The 15,922-nt window shown below is 42.9% G+C and overlaps 1 protein-coding gene across 1 annotated transcript; it reads left to right on the top strand.

The window, feature by feature from the left end:
* The first annotated feature begins 650 nt into the window (after positions 1-650).
* Positions 651-10,463, top strand: EIF3F (eukaryotic translation initiation factor 3 subunit F). Its single transcript, XM_035137791.3, has 8 exons — positions 651-994; positions 3,612-3,682; positions 4,067-4,146; positions 5,354-5,491; positions 6,526-6,617; positions 8,578-8,714; positions 8,816-8,929; positions 10,164-10,463. The coding sequence occupies exons 1-8, from the start codon at positions 667-669 to the stop codon at positions 10,239-10,241; spliced, it is 1,038 nt and encodes a 345-aa protein (XP_034993682.2). The 5' UTR covers positions 651-666; the 3' UTR covers positions 10,242-10,463.
* Positions 10,464-15,922: the final 5,459 nt, after the last annotated feature.

The following is a 15,922-nucleotide window of genomic DNA, read 5'->3' on the forward strand; positions in this document are numbered from 1 at the left end:
CCCTGTGCTATATCAATAGTGCATGTTACAGGATTGTTGTAAACTACCTTAAGTGCAGTCCACCCACCAGCACTATAACTGGACTGTATTGGTATTTTATTTTATTTTTTTTAAAAAAATTCAAAACAAACAAAACCTTTTTAAAGCTCTCTCCCCATCCCACGAGAAATCAAATATCCACAATTTGGCAGGGAAGGATCAGTACCTATTTAACACGGGGTAGCTCAATCGCTTAGCATGATATTTTTAATATCAGAGTCGTAGGTTCGAGCCCCACATTGGTCAAAGGCTTCCAACATTACAGGGATGGTTGGACTAGTCCCTTCCAACTCTAAAATTCTATTATTCTTGGTGGGATGGAAGATGACACACTCGCCGCCATGCAACAAGCAAGCTGAAAACTCTCCATTGCTACTCTATCGGCACTTTGAAGGGAGGAGGAAGGAGAAAGTGAAAAGGGAACTAGGACGCTCCACGCCACTCGGGTTGAACGCGTCACTCTATAATTATTTATACGTCTATGGTGGCGGCAACCAAAGCGTCGCGGGGGATGGAAGGCGTGACGCGCCTCCTCGGGAGGAAGGCGGAGCACGTGACTCCTCCGTCGCATCGGCTCAGCCTATCAGCGCCGAGGAGCCGCTTCCACGGGTCCCTTTCGCCGACAAGATGGCGGCCGTAGCAGCGAATTCCCCTCAGAGCGCCGCGACTCCCTCGCCGCCGCCTCCGCCTCCTCCCGCGGCTGCTTCCCCGCCCGTAGCTGCCTCCACTGCCGCCGCCGCTGTTTTGTCGGCGCCCCCCGCGGCTCCAGCTCCGGTTCCCCTTCAGGCCCAACCCGCGCCGGCCCCGACTCCGGCCCCTGCCCCGCCGCCGGCTTTGGCGGCGCCTTTTCCCGGCGGCCGCGCGGTCCGGATCCATCCGGTGGTGCTCGCTTCCATCGTGGACAGCTTCGAGCGGCGGAACGAGGGGGCCGCCCGGGTCATCGGGACGCTGCTCGGTAAGACCAACGACACCCTTCCGTCCCAACCGCCGCTTTTACTCGTGGTCGGAACTCTGCACATGCTCAGAAGTCCGCCTTTCGTTCTTTACCTATCTTGCACTCCGTCTCTACTGGTAGGCTGGTAATAATCGGCTTGGAGTTTCGCTGGCTTGCTTTTGTTTTATAACCGACTGGCGTATAGGTTTTATGAAACGGAAGCGATAAATTAATTAACTGGCATTGTTACGTTTTAGTTCGCAGTTGAGTTTTATTTCGTAAAATGTATACACCGCTTGGGTGTTAAAACACAAACGTGGAACTCGGAAGTCAGTCATCTGTGTACTCATTTAAATGTAGCTTTGCCAGTTAATAACTTTATGCGTCCTTTGTTTTTATCCCATAATATATATACCGGTACACTGCTTGGTCATCAATCAAACTCAAAATCATTACTGTATTATTATTTATTAAATTTTTATCCTGCCCTATATCCGGGGGTCTCAGGGCGGTTCCTAAAATAAAATCAAGATAGAAAACCAGCTAGTCATCTTCATACTAATTAAAATGTAGCTATGCTAGTTAATTAATTTGATGCTTTATTTTTATTTCATGAAGTTTATAGATCAATTGTAAACAACAATAACCCAAACCCTCAAAGCGGGTTACAAAAAGATAAAACCGGGAAAAAGCTACCATGCGTTGAAAATATACAAGAAGTTAAAATGCTACAAGCAGTTGCTTTGCAGCATTTATGCAGTGCTTAGTTTAGACTGCTTTGCAAGGTTACCTAGACAGGGATGGGGGAGCCTTTTGCCTCCAGACATTGGTGGGCCCGAGCTCCCATCATCCCTAGGCTAACAGTAAGTGGAGGGTCATAGGGTCCCATTCCTCCTCTTAAAGTTTTCCAAGTGTATTTGACAGGCAGAGGCGAAATTTGAATCTGGCCTTGTAGCCGAGGTCACATGGCAGCTTTGCTGCTTCGCCGCTCCCGTTTTGTAATGGTGCATTATTTATTGCATTTTGTTCCTGCTTCCTCTTGTCAATGTTTGGCTGGTGCACAGGATCATTCCTGTGAAGTAGCCTAAAAGGCAGCCCACCTGTGTATACTGCAGTGGCTTGAGCAAGGAATTTGGAAGCCAGATCTCCCTGTTCTATTCACGTCAACTGTAGTGGCTCTCAGAACACTTCACTCACTATGGTATCTCAACCAGTTTGTCAGGCAAGTGAGAAGAATGATTATTCCCATATTGCAGATGGGTGTTGAATTTATGACTTTATGGCAGGCATCCCCAAACTGCGGCCCTCCAGATGTTTTGGCCTACAACTCCCATGATCCCTAGCTAACAGGAACAGTGGTCAGGGATGATGGGAATTGCAGTATAAAACTTCTGGAGGGCCGAAGTTTGGGGATGCCTGCTTTATGGCAAAGAGACAAGGCAAACCAGGAACTTACTGATTTGTAGGTCAAGCCGCTAGGCTGTGCTACCTCTTGCATGGTCACATATCTCAACCCTAGGATGCCCAAATGTAGTGGAGAACTAAATGTGCTTTAAATAACATCTAGGTTGCAGGTTTGATCCCCTTATGAGACAGCTGCATATTCCTGCATTGCAGGGAGTTGGACTAGATGATCCCCAAGATCTCTTCCAACTCTACTATGATTCTACAAATTTACGTAGAAGAGGGGATTTTGGAAGAGGATAGCTTGTCATAAAAGGCAAGGAAAAGTGCACCTGTTGCAGTGTACTTTTCTAAATAGTTTATTGAAGGAACAAGGAGCTCTTTTTTGCACCAGGTCAAAATACTCAGGCCTTATACTGAAAAGTGATCCCATGAGCCAGTGTAACTTATGGCCACATTGTTGTACATCACAATAAAAAGTAGTATTTGCTAGATACAGAAAGAAACTGAAGATGGAGAAGAAAGCTGGGTGATGTTTCTAATTCCACCATACTTTCTTAGCAAACCTGAATGTTCTGCTTCTTTTGGTCAGGCTTTTCCTAAGTTCTGTGCCAAGGGTGGGAAATCTTCTGTCAAGGGCTGCAATCCACCAGCTGTAAGATGTCTGGGGTCACATTATTTTGGTAGATCCAGGACTTCATCCTTCCCTCCCTTTCTCCCTCCAAGAGAAAGCAATAAAAGGGAAAGCACTTTGCATTTTGAGTACATAAAATGCTTTGATACTCTACAGCAGCAGCACCCCTAAAAACAAGCCCCTTGCCTTTCCCTCCAGCAGCCTAAATTTTGGTTTCTTTCTCCCCAAGGACCCACAACACTTTGCAATTGGATAACATCAGACACTCCAGCATAAAGAAGGCATTTTGCCTATTAATCTGGGTTTCCTTCCTCTACCCTCCAGCACTTTTGCCTCTCCCTCTAGCTCCCAACAAAACTGGAGAGGGCCATGGTAGGGATTGGGCTGATGCTTTCTCATGGAAACATCTCTCTTAATTTCACAGGCACAGTTGACAAACATTCTGGAATTGCAAGGCTTCATGAGCTGAGACCAGCCCAGCAGCTGACAATCGCTCATCCTTGTCTTATACCTTAATTACAAAATCTCTCCTTGCATGATCCCGGGGCCTTGGTTAGAAAGGCTTTCTCTTACAGAAACATGTTGTCCTTAATTTTGCAGGCACCATTGACAAGCATTCAGTAGAAGTCACCAACTGCTTCTCAGTGCCTCACAATGAGTCAGAAGATGAGGTGAGTACCTGCTTTCTCCCCGTGCTGTATTATGTCATGTACTGGCCACTCAGAGCTAAGCCCAGTGTGGTGTTGAAATAGTTGATAGCTAGATTAGAGAATTCTGGGTTTTAAAATCCCTGTGACTCTGGTGCAGCATCATTTCTTGGAAATTTGATAACCTGGTGATTGATTGAAATGAAGGCAGGGAAACTATAAGACCATTTGTAAAGAGCAGGTTTTGTGCATGTAGAGTTCCAGGTTCAATCTTCGGCATCTACAGCCACAAGAACTTAGTTAACAAGGCAGGGAAGACTGCTTCAGGCCTTGGAGAGTTGCTACCATTGCAATAGATGAGACTCACTGCTACAGATTCTCTTACTTACTTCCTTTCTTTACTTCTAGGTGGCAGTTGACATGGAATTTGCCAAGAATATGTATGAACTGCACAAGAAAGTTTCTCCCAGTGAGGTTATTCTGGGATGGTAGGTTGCTGGTCTTCTTGTTACAAAAACAGAACAGCATTAATGGGCTTTTAAAATTGTTGATGTACAGTGCAAGTTATGCAGGGGCAAAAGTGTGTTTACTCCTGTGTTGCATAACTCATGCCAGAGAAGGTAAAATTAATTGTGACACCTAAAAATGGCAGAACTACAGCAATTTCCTGACTTCAGTTAGTTCTATGTTAGAGTGTCTTATCTGATTTTTTTTTAAAGCACTGCTGCCAAGTCCCAACTTGGGAGAAGGGTGGGATATAAACATGTTAAATAAATACATATTTGTTAATATTCTTTATGACATCTTTCAAAATCCAAAGTACCCCCCCTCCATGATGGCTTACAGTCAACACAAAAACATTTCAAAAATATATTTTTGTACCCAACAAGAGACCTCAATGACTGCAGTAAATAACTGACTGCCCATTTAATTGGAGGAGAGGAACATCTTGTTCCATATAGACCAATTGGTTAAATGGCTGGAATATCATGTGGCTACATTACTTATGAATGTTGGATATGCCAGTCTCCCCATACCTATAACATATGTTCACTGTGTAAGGGCCTGGTTTAGACATAATGACAAACCGTGGGCTGTGATTAAAGGAATGAGTGTTTTGTGAGCCTCAGAGGCATATACCTCCCTGCTACTTTTCCTCTCCACACAACCAAGAGGATATTATAAGCTTATCTGCTTTCACTTTTCGATTAATCACAGTTCTCTATTTTATCCAGACTCTGAGAACTGTGGCTAGTTCTAACTGTAGTTAGTTTAAACAAATGTCGAACATTTGATTTTGGTTTATTTTAACTAAGTTCAGTTTCTAATTGCACTGGGCTTTTGCTTTCTCAGCAGAGGTACTGGCAATTCTCTTGCTATCTTTTTCCCTAGTATTTATTTTGTAATGCAACTGGTTTATCAAAGAATCATAGAATTGTAAAGTTGGAAGGGATCACAATGGTAATCTAGTCCAACCCCCTGCAATACAGGAATCTTTTGCCTCCAAACCAAGTTATATTTCTTTAATGTAATTCAGAGGACAGCACAAGAATGATTTATGGATGTATCTACATCTGAATTAGCATTGTTTAATATATCTCACTGGCATATCTCATCTGTGTCTAAAAGGTCTGTGTTGAATGAATGGGCTTCATTGTGTGCAGGTATTAATTAGTCTTAATTATGTTTTTGAAGGTATGCAACAGGGCATGACATCACAGAACACTCTGTCTTGATTCACGAATATTACAGTCGAGAAGCACACAATCCAATTCACCTCACGGTGGACACCAGTCTACAAAATGGGCGCATGAGCATTAAGGCCTATATCAGGTATTTACAAAACAACTTTTGTGTACTGCACTTGTTCTGCCTCCATCTTTGTTCCTTTTAACTAGAAATCTGGTGTTTTACAAAATAGCCTTTCAAAAACAAGCAAGACAATAAAATATCAAAAACAAAAATCTAAATGCAATAGGCCATCAAATAAGTATGACTATTTGAAATAAAAATGTTTTCAAAGCATATCTATAAACAGAAAGACTGAGCCCAGTGGAACTTTCCTGGGAGACTGTGCCTTATTTGGTCGTTACCATGGAGAAGGCACTGTCTGTCTCATATACCCAAGGACATTCAATTTATGAGAACATTCCAGGGCTCCTGACTGTAAGTTTCAAATTAACAAAGGACTTGGAGAACGTTTCAATGGGCATTACAGAGGAAGGAGGAAAAAAATCCTTCATCCTGCTTTTAAGGATCCTAATTGTGTGGATGAAAGCATTTGTTGTGGAGATATGGTCCTCCACGTACTATGTATGGGGAAGGGATGAGATGAGAACAGGTGTTAATGTTCTCATTTGTGCTTTCTTCTGTTTCCTACCATTCTGTAATTTCCTTGCTTTTTAATCAGGTACTTGTCCACTTGAGCATTCAGAAGTACTATTTGTATATTTGCAGTTCTTGCCGAAGTTTAGCTTACTTGGTTGCCCGAAGCAGGATTCATAGTTAAGCTCTCTTTTCACTAACTATGAGTTGTGTAACCAAGGTTTTTTTTCTTGGCATTAGCTGATGGTTAGTGAAGAGGGAGCTTAACCATGATTCTGGGTTCAGATGACGCCCTAAGGCAAACTTAGGCATAGTCTGGTGTGATGTGGGAACAAAAATGACCCGGGAAGAGCCAAGTGATTGTGAGCTCCTCCAAAACCCCACACATTTGCACCATCACGGTAAGCCATAGATTGTCCTACCATGCCATATGAATTAAGCCAGTGAGGCCTCCCGGTGTAACCACCTCCTTGGGTGCTATAAAGCTTCCTCTGAGCCCTTGTTTGGAAGTGCTGTGCTAAGAAAATCTATTTTTCCTCTAGTACTGCAATGGGAGTCCCTGGTAAGACTATGGGAGTAATGTTCACTCCGCTCACAGTGAAGTATACTTACTATGACACAGAACGGATAGGTGGTAAGTATTCTCATACTTGTTTGATATTTGATAAATGTCTTTGAGTGATTAAAGTAGTGTGTGCCTGTCCTCCCAAGTTCCCCTCATTCTTTGGGGCTGCTCTCTAGTGTGACAAAGAAATGGGTCTAGACAGACAGACTCTATCTGTGGGATAGAGTAATAGGGCTGTAATCTAGGACACAGTTGAGAGTGGCCTAACCTGCCACTTATGCCTGATGCTGATTTTACTAGGGATAAGGAGTGGGGCTTGTGTGATCACTCCTTTGCTACTCCCCGTATAAGTGAAATAGTTGCCACTCATTCCTATGGGTGATGCTGACCCTTAGGTTGGAAGACTGGGATTTTATTTATTTATATTAGAGTATTACAGAACCAAGTCTCGATGATCTTAGTTAAATAGAAAACAAGATAAGATATTTGAAGCAAAGAAGTTTTGAATATTCTAATAAAGTGGGGAGATACCTAGCCTGGCAGTTAAAGAAAAGACAGAAAGAAAGAATTGTAGATAAATTAATAGGAGGAGGAAAAATGATGATTAATTAATCTACAGCAGCCATCTGGTTTGCCTGGGGCAAGTAGTTATCAAATGCACACATATGTTTATTCCACCACCAACCTGACCATAGTAGTGTGTTCCAGTCTAGAGCATTCATAGTACTCCTTTGTGTTGCCTCCGCATATTATGGCCGCTGTCTCTGTACATGCTCTCTCTACTTCCAAGTAGTGGGGGTGGGGGTGGTTTGCTGTGGGTGATTTAGAACAAAAGACTGAGGATTCAGTTACCCAACACTCTTGTAAGGCTGGAGCTGAATGATGTAGAGTAGTAATAGTTAAGGCTATAATACAGTTAAATGTACAACACTTCAGGTGGAATAACCAGCTGATCAACTAATACATTTTCTTGAATGAACTGACTTTTATTTAGCTTATATTAAAAATTCTAAACCATATATATCCTGCCTCTCTGCCTGTCAGTAGGCCTCCAAGGCAGCTCACAGTAAAAAATAAAAATGAACCTACAACAAATGTAAGATTCTTTTTCAGAAATAAGGCTGTGGGAAAGGTATTGTTTTCCAGTTGCTGCTCTTTCAAAGTTCGGCCATGGCCATGTGGGAAAACAGCCTACCACCACCACACGACTTTGTTCCAGGGGTTAGAGAACCTGCTCTTGGGCAGTAGGATGGTGCTGGCTTTTCCTTGAAGCAATGAGGGCACAATGATAGCTGTCCGCTGATCAGTGCTTAGATACCACTGTGTTTATAAATATTTGGGTCCAGCTGGGTTTTCGGTTGCTGACCAAGGTCTGGTAACCTGGATTGCTGCCCAACAGCTGCAAAACGGCAGTGAGTGCATAGCTTGAATCGGGTGGGTAGAGTGAGGGGCCTTAATCTCCAATTGATTACTTTTTGGCCCTGCAACCCGCTTCCTTCAGCTCAGGTCCTAGATACAGTATATGTCTGCCACATTGTGAGGGAAAGCAGGTGGGAGGAGGGACTTGCAAGGGAACTTGGCTGACAGGAAGGAAATTAAGCACTAATAGCAGCAACAGTAGCAACATGCTTGTGTGCCCAGAGACACTGTTCTGCACCTAAACATGTTGTTCAGCTTTTAAATGCTTTCCCTAAATTGGAAGATGCACACTACTGTATTTGGCAATATCAACCTTCAGCAACCTGGATTTTTAACAATTGGATTTCAATTTCAATGAGTGAAAGGCTTTGCCAACAATGCTTTCAGCTGAATAACTAACCATACAATGGCCAGGGGAAAGAGATGAGACAGTAGCATCAAATTGTTGTTGAATTCCCACTAGAAAGGCCATGGCATTGGATTCAGAAGGCTGCATATGAGCAGTGAAGCACCATTTTTGCTACAGTACATGGCTTTAGGTTCAATTTCTGGAATTGCCAGTGGCCACAAATGCTGTTCTAACAGTCATTCCCACACCCTGTCTTCTCAGTTGATCTCGTCATGAAGACTTGCTTCAGTCCAAATCGAGTGATCAGTTTATCCAGTGACCTTCAGCAAGTGGGAGCTGCTTCTGCTCGGATTCAGGATACCCTGAGCACGGTTCTGCAGTATGCCGAAGATGTGCTGGTGAGGATAGTGTTGTGGTCTGGCCAGAAAATAAATGCACCCTTGTTTGTGTGCACATTTATTTTGAATGACTTGTTAACATTGCCTGTCTTCATATCTAGTCTGGTAAGGTGACTGCTGACAACACTGTTGGCCGCTTCCTGATGGACCTCATCACCCAGGTTCCAAAGATTTCGCCAGAGGACTTTGAGACAATGTTGAACAGCAATATCAACGTAAGTCCGTAGAGCTGGCTTGTAAAAGCATTGCTTGCTTGGAAGCTTCCTCCATGCAAGCAATGTGCCACAATTGGCTAAGATACAGATGTATAGGTGGGTAAGCTGGTGATTCCTGTTGAGTTTAGTAGCACCTCTTGTGTGTACTGACTTGCAAGACAGTCTTAGATATCTGGTGCGGCAACCTTCCTGAACAACCAGAGGGGACTTTGAATTGGCTACCTTTTATGAAGGCTTATTTCCCTGCAAATACAGAACTTGCGTTCTATATTTTATTTGGATAAAAATATGGACTCTTACCAGTTCCAAAGTTAGTGTTGGGGTGGGGTGTGTGCATACACGTTGCTTATAAAAGGATGGTAGCCAAGCCAGTATGTTCTATGTATAAGCTCCTTCCCACAAGCTCCCTTGAATGCTGCTGTGTAGTTTTGCAGTCACAGCCTAGGTCTTGACCAGTGCCTCGGTTTACCCAACTGCACATGGCAGTTTTGGACATGTAAAATTATTGGTGGTGGCCAAGCAGTTCAGACTGCATAACTCAAGATAGTGGTGGTAACCTCTGGTTCAGGTTTCCTGTCTGGAAAATAGAGGCACAGCAACTGTGCAGCCTTTGTGTACAACGGGTCTGGAACATTGCGGCCCGGCTACCCAGGCCACATACCTAACTGACACTGCTCCATGCTCTCTTCAAGTCCTTTTGCACGGTTGGAATGTGTCCTTAGACTTCGATAATTCATCTTGCTTGTTTGGATGGGGGTGTTTGTGTGTGAAGAGATGTAGCATGTCCATGTAGAAACCTCTGGCTTTTGTATGGTTGGAATTAGTCTACCATATAGAGAGAAGAATTTCATTTATTGCTGTGCCCACTTTTGCTTCTGGCCACACCAACCATTGGCAAGCAGCCCCCAGAAGGTTGCTTATAAGGGAATGTGGCCCTCAGGCAGAATAAGGTTTCCCTTCCTGTACCATATTGCAGAGAATGAGATCAAAATTAGTAGAGCACCTCTCTTAGTGGACTAAATCCCATTGGTACGAAGCTTCATGATAATGTAACTGTTTGGCAAGGCTTTCAAGCTGCATTAAACAATCTGGAACTGGGAGTTTAAGAGGCTCTGCAGTCTCTTGGCACAACCAGGTGGACCCAAGTATAAATATGCTCCTGCAAATTAACAGATTATTATTTTATACAATTGTTTTCTGCCTAATCTTATGCATGCTCCTTTCTTCTTTTCAGGACCTGCTGATGGTGACTTACTTGGCAAATCTCACACAGTCACAGATTGCACTCAATGAAAAAATCCTAAACCTGTAATTAACTCCTAACCATCTTATTAGAGGAGAAGGTGAAGAAAACTATGGAGTTGTAACCTTGTCATTCAGTTCTTATAATTGGACTATAACTTTTGAAATGACTGATAACTAAACTCTCAACTTTATCCTGGCCCCTCTTTCCAACCCTTGAAAAACCGCACCCCCCAAAAAACAGGATCACAAAGAGGAAGACAATAATTAAAAATAAGCTAGCAACTCCCAAGCTGCTTGCCTATTCATGTTTAGATCTTAAGAATAAGAATAATTTATTATTGGCCAAGTACATTTTCCAACATACTTGGAATTTGTTTCGGCTACATTGCAATGTAAACATACACACACTGTTCCACTCACAATACAAATAAGCAAAGAAACCCACCCATAATTGACCTCCCCTTCAGCTACACATCTACAAATTTAACAATTTAATGGCACAAGGGAAAAAACTGTTCCTGTGCCTGGCCGATTTTGTATATGAAGACCTGTAGCGACGTCCAGATGAGAGTAAATCTAGCAGATGATGTCTGGGATATAAAGGATCTGCTGCAATTCTCTCTGCTCTCTTCTTAACTCTGGTAGCATAGATTGTCTCTATTGTAGGCAAGCTAGCACCAATTGCCCTTTCTGCAATTCTTACAGCTCGTTGGAGCCTTTTCTTGTATGTCTTGGAGGCTGTGCCATATCAAGCAGTAATAGAATTACAGAGAACAGTTTCAATAATGCTTCTGTAAAATTGGATCAACACTTCCTGGGGCAATTTAAATTTCCTTAGTTGATGCAGGAAATACAACCTCTGGTGGACCTTTTTAATAATACTATTGATGTTGCTTGACCAGTTTAACTTTTGAGAAATTATAGAGCCCAGGAACTTAAAGGACTCCTCTACTACTACAACCATGTTACCAAGGATGGAAATTGACAGTAATAACCAACTGAGTAAAATCCCATCATTTTTAATTCATTTTTTGACAAATATGTTCTTAAACTCATCACCTCAGGGCAGAAGAAGAACAACCTAATAATACATACCACAAACATTTCAAAAACAAACTACATAAAATATTGCTGATCTTTGAAACCTTTCCACTAAATGTCCAAAGTTCTTTCAGCACTACCCAAACTCTGCTTGGGCTTCAAAAGTCCTTGGGGTGGGGGAAGAAACTATAAAATATAGTGAAGAATTGTGAGACTCTAATGGAGCGGGATATGTTGCCTGACTTTTCCTTGGCCTAGAGGCTTCTGCCCCAAGACACTCTTAATAGTTCAATATTCTTGGAATCGGGGGTACAGATGAGATTCCAGCCAAGCGGCAACAAGAGTTTATTGGAAGTGGACTTGTTCAGAACAGTGTTGAATTGATGCTAAGCTATGGCAAGGAGCCATTGTTTAAAGTCCCAGTTTTCCATATAAAGCACATGTGTTAGCAAGGGGGTATGGCTCTTAAGCATGTTTTCCGGCTAAACACATAACAGTGTCTCCTCTGTTACAGGGAGCTATCCTGCCAAGAGGCATATGATACTTAGTTGTGTATGTCATGATTAACTATAATCTCTCTAAAGTGCATTCCAAACTCTTTGTTTCTCTGACACTCACTGTTGCCAAGCTTGTTGAAGCCTTCACTTTCATCAGGTCTCTACAGCTGTGCTATTTCTCATACGTAATATGAAAAAATAATTTTACAACCTTTGGCCCTCCAGATGTTGTTGCACTACAATTCCCACTTTTCCCACGGTTGCTGGGTTGATAGCTGTTGAAATCCCAACAACATGTGGTGTGCACCAGAGTTCCTCATCTTGGGACTACACGAAGCAACCTTTGAAAGCCTCTCTGTATGCCTATACTGTACTTATCACCACAATCTGTTGGAACATAAGCATTCAGGGCTTTCTAGATCAATTTGATCTTCCTAGATTATGCTTTAAAAAACATTTACACAGTTGCTAGCTTAATCTGTGATGGGCAATAGTCAACAGATTGATTAGAAAGTGTGGTCCTCAGTTTCTCATTTTGAGAACCTTTTGGGCAACAAAGTTATTGCTATCCTGAGGATGAAGTTGAAAAATAATATCCTTTCTGATTTTAAACCCCAAATACAAGAGTAACCACACTTCATCTCCACATTTATGGAAAAGATTCCTGCTGTGATGTCTTTGTGAGGACTCAACAGAGAGGTATTGGAATCTTTTAAATGTAGTCTAATGCACAGGTGGCGCTGTGGGTTAAACCACAGAGTCTAGGGCTTGCTGATCAGAAGGTCGGCGGTTCGAATCCCTGCGACGGGGTGAGCTCCCGTTGCTTGGTCCCAGCTCCTGCCAACCTAGCAGTTCGAAAGCACGTCAAAGTGCAAGTAGATAAATAGGAACCGCTACAGCGGGAAGGTAAACGGCGTTTCCGTGCGCTGCTCTGGTTCGCCAGAAGCAGCTTTGTCATGCTGGCCACATGACCCAGAAGCTGTCTGCGGACAAACGCCGGCTCCCTCGGCCTATAGAGCGAGATGAGTGCCGCAACCCCAGAGTCGGACACGACTGGACCTGATGGTCAGGGGCCCCTTTACCTTTAATGCACATAAAAGGAAGCTTCAACATTTTCAAAGATCCTGACTTGGTCAGCCTTTTGCCCATTGGAGACTTGCGCTCTACAGTAGCACTTCTGATTATTATTAACTGCAACCCCCAAAACAGACAAGTAATTGCATGCAAGCCTGCCCAAACTCTATATTCTGGTCATGGTAGCAAACACTACTTCAACCTGAGGATGTGAATAGCATTTCCCATTGCCTGTGATGGTCTCAGCGCCATTGTTCGGACCTGATGTCCTTGGGCAGGTGCTAGGATCCCAGCACCTTTGCCAATTCTTACCCTTATCCACTAAATTCTATTTTCAATTTGATATTCCAAGAAGTGCCACTTGGTTGGATTTACCAACCTTTTAATTACCAACAATGCCCCTGATCTAATGCCACATAAGGGAATTATGGGAAATTAAAAAGATGGCTATACCCAACACAGCTTTGAGTGCTACCACCAAAACCAGGTTAGTTGGAGAGAACCTGTTGGCAGAGGAGGGGGCCCATCAGTGGTCACTTTGCTTGGGGAACCCTTTAAACTTGGATACATCTCTGGATGTTCTGCTGCCCTTGTCTGCACTAGGATTATTATTATTTTACTTGGGCTGTCAAATGGTGGTGGAGGCAACCCATAATTTGTGCTAATGGTAGTGACACAATGGCCCTTGAGAAACCTGAGATGGCAGCATCTGTGGTCTCTTTTGTGATCCTTGTAAAAACACGCCATTGTTACTAGTCTGTCCCCTATCAGCATATATTGTATGCTTGGCAGAGAAAAACACAAAAGAGAGGAGGCAAAGGTATATCTTGCTTCTGAGGTTGTTCACAAGCATGTCCTTTAATGAATGAACTGCAGTTTCTGCCTATCACCTGCCCCACTCAACTCATTAATACTAAAAGCTTGCCTTGACAGTTGTCTTCTCAACCAGCAGCCTTTGGCATTCCACCTGTTAGCAAGGCTACAGAGCCCCTTCATACTCTCAAGACACTGCAAGCTTACCCTCGAACTAAAATTTATGAACAACTTTGCCAGGGAGGGGCAGCTCTTTCATCAATGTTACAAATGGAAACTTAGTGTTGAACAAAAACATGGAGTAGATTACAAATTTCCACCAGTTTTGATAGGTGGGATAGGGGAAAGGAGAGAGAAAGAAAGGGACCTTTCTCACATATGGTTGGTTGGTACCTCTTAGTTTTGTTCCTTATCACAAAATGCACCTATATTGTGGTTTTGGCAATATTACTGTTTATATAGTACATTGTGAGCTCTAGTGACACCTTTCAGCCATCTTTTTTATGCCTGCATGTTCTTTTGCACTTTGGCATCTTAGTGATGATGAGCAGTGAAAAGTTTCAAGGCAACCCTATGCAGCTTTGGTATCCTTTTAGATGTGAGTGCACTAGAGATAGAGGGTGTCCTTGTAATATTTTCACTATTTGTAAATATGCTAGTGGGGAGTGCTCGGTGCTGCCCAGAAAATTTCAGAAACCGAAAAATACTGTGAGTTTTAAATGGATTGTATGATGCCAAAAGCAGGTGATGTCATGTCAAAGTCACATTTATGTCTGCTATCTTGATTTAAAATGATACCCAGACTCCAAACATTGACAAAGACTGCTGCACCCACCCCAGGAACCCTAACCCCAAGTTTGGTTATATCTTGAAAGGTGGCAGAACCTAAGCCAAAAAAATCACACCAAAGTCACATTTCAGTCCACCATCTTGATTCAAAATTGTGTCCAGTGTCCAAACGTCAGCAATGTCTGCCACCTCTAGCTTGTGAACTCTCGTGCTGAGTTTGGTTGTGATATCTCAACAGACTGCCAAACTTATGGAGAACAGATGGACAAATCACTTTCCTAAATATAAGATAGAGAAGCAGAGGTCTCTGACCTTCTTCCTCTCCATTTTGCAGTGTTTTCAGCCAATATTTATCCCCTCCTCTCAGCTGTGTCAAGCTGTGCTTGGTATATCATCCTTCCAACTCTGATCTCCTGCCTAACAATTGCCTCCCACTGATGAAACATCAATTAGCCATTCTGGACTATTGACCAGTAATTTGCATAGGGAAAGGTCAACCTTCAGATCTCTTGACAGCTGCTTAGCTTAAGTTGGATAGAGTGTGGTTATACAATTGTTGCATTTAGTTTAAAGGAAAGCCGAGATTCGTGTTCTTTCAGCATTCCTTGATGCCTAGTTCAGAGCCAGGCAACTAATTATGTTGCTTGGGGTAGTGGGTGAAGATGCTGGCATTTCCTTAGCTCTTTTAATGTCTAAACTGGCCTTCAGCAAATTGCAGGTTGGTATACAATAAACACAATATGATGAAACATCATATTCAAACAACGTAGAAGACTGGGAGGCAACAAAAATATAGAGAGACCATCTCTAGCAGCAGTTCCTGTGTGAATCAAACCTATTATGAAGGTTGTTCTGGGTATAAGCTACTGGACTATGTTTTTTATTTATTTCAACTGTGTTAGACCAACACGGGTACCTACCTGAATCTATTATGAAGGATTACTTACGATGTTGGACTCCCAACTCTCCTCAGCTCTAGCCACCACATTCAGCAGTCAGGGAAGATGGGAGTTGTAGCCCACAACACCTGGAAGGCTGCAGGTTAGCCCTCAAAATATTTTAAATGGTTGAACTACCGGCCACAACTAAGGCACATGAGAATGAAGTTTTTGCCAGACAACAAATGGATAGCAAAGCAGGTGCCAATACTGGATTACTAGGAACTGGAATTCAGGGGGGCCCTACTGCTGAAAATGTCCCCCTCCCTAGTCATCACCTGCCTCAGCTGAGGGTGAGGGCATCCTGAGGAGTCAACAGATGAGTCCAATGTGTGGTCAGGTTGCTACAGTGTTCCTTTAGCTATGTGGGTTCTCATGCACCACACCAGCACCACATAATAACGTTAAAGTAGAGAGAAGAAACAAATGAAGAACCCTCGTGGCGATTGTAATCTCTGCTCATTGGGGATTTTCAGATGCGGCACATATGGAGCTTTAAAAATGTGAGTTGCTGCCTGTTTGTTGTTTATGTGTGTGTGTGCGTGAGTGCGCACACTTGTTTAAATCAATCTATGCAACTAAAGACATGGTCCTCC

The sequence above is a fragment of the Zootoca vivipara genome, chromosome 5 (assembly GCF_965207765.1).
Source record: "Zootoca vivipara chromosome 5, rZooViv2.hap1.1, whole genome shotgun sequence".
Lineage (NCBI taxonomy): Eukaryota > Metazoa > Chordata > Lepidosauria > Squamata > Lacertidae > Zootoca > Zootoca vivipara.

Bases quoted from the DNA above. Each gene is read 5' to 3' on its own strand.
- EIF3F (XM_035137791.3), top strand. From the start codon at position 667: ATGGCGGCCGTAGCAGCGAATTCCCCTCAGAGCGCCGCGACTCCCTCG. The intron at 5,492-6,525 runs GTATTTACAAAA...TTTTTCCTCTAG, and splicing joins AGCATTAAGGCCTATATCAG to TACTGCAATGGGAGTCCCTG. The intron at 8,930-10,163 runs GTAAGTCCGTAG...TCTTCTTTTCAG, and splicing joins TGTTGAACAGCAATATCAAC to GACCTGCTGATGGTGACTTA.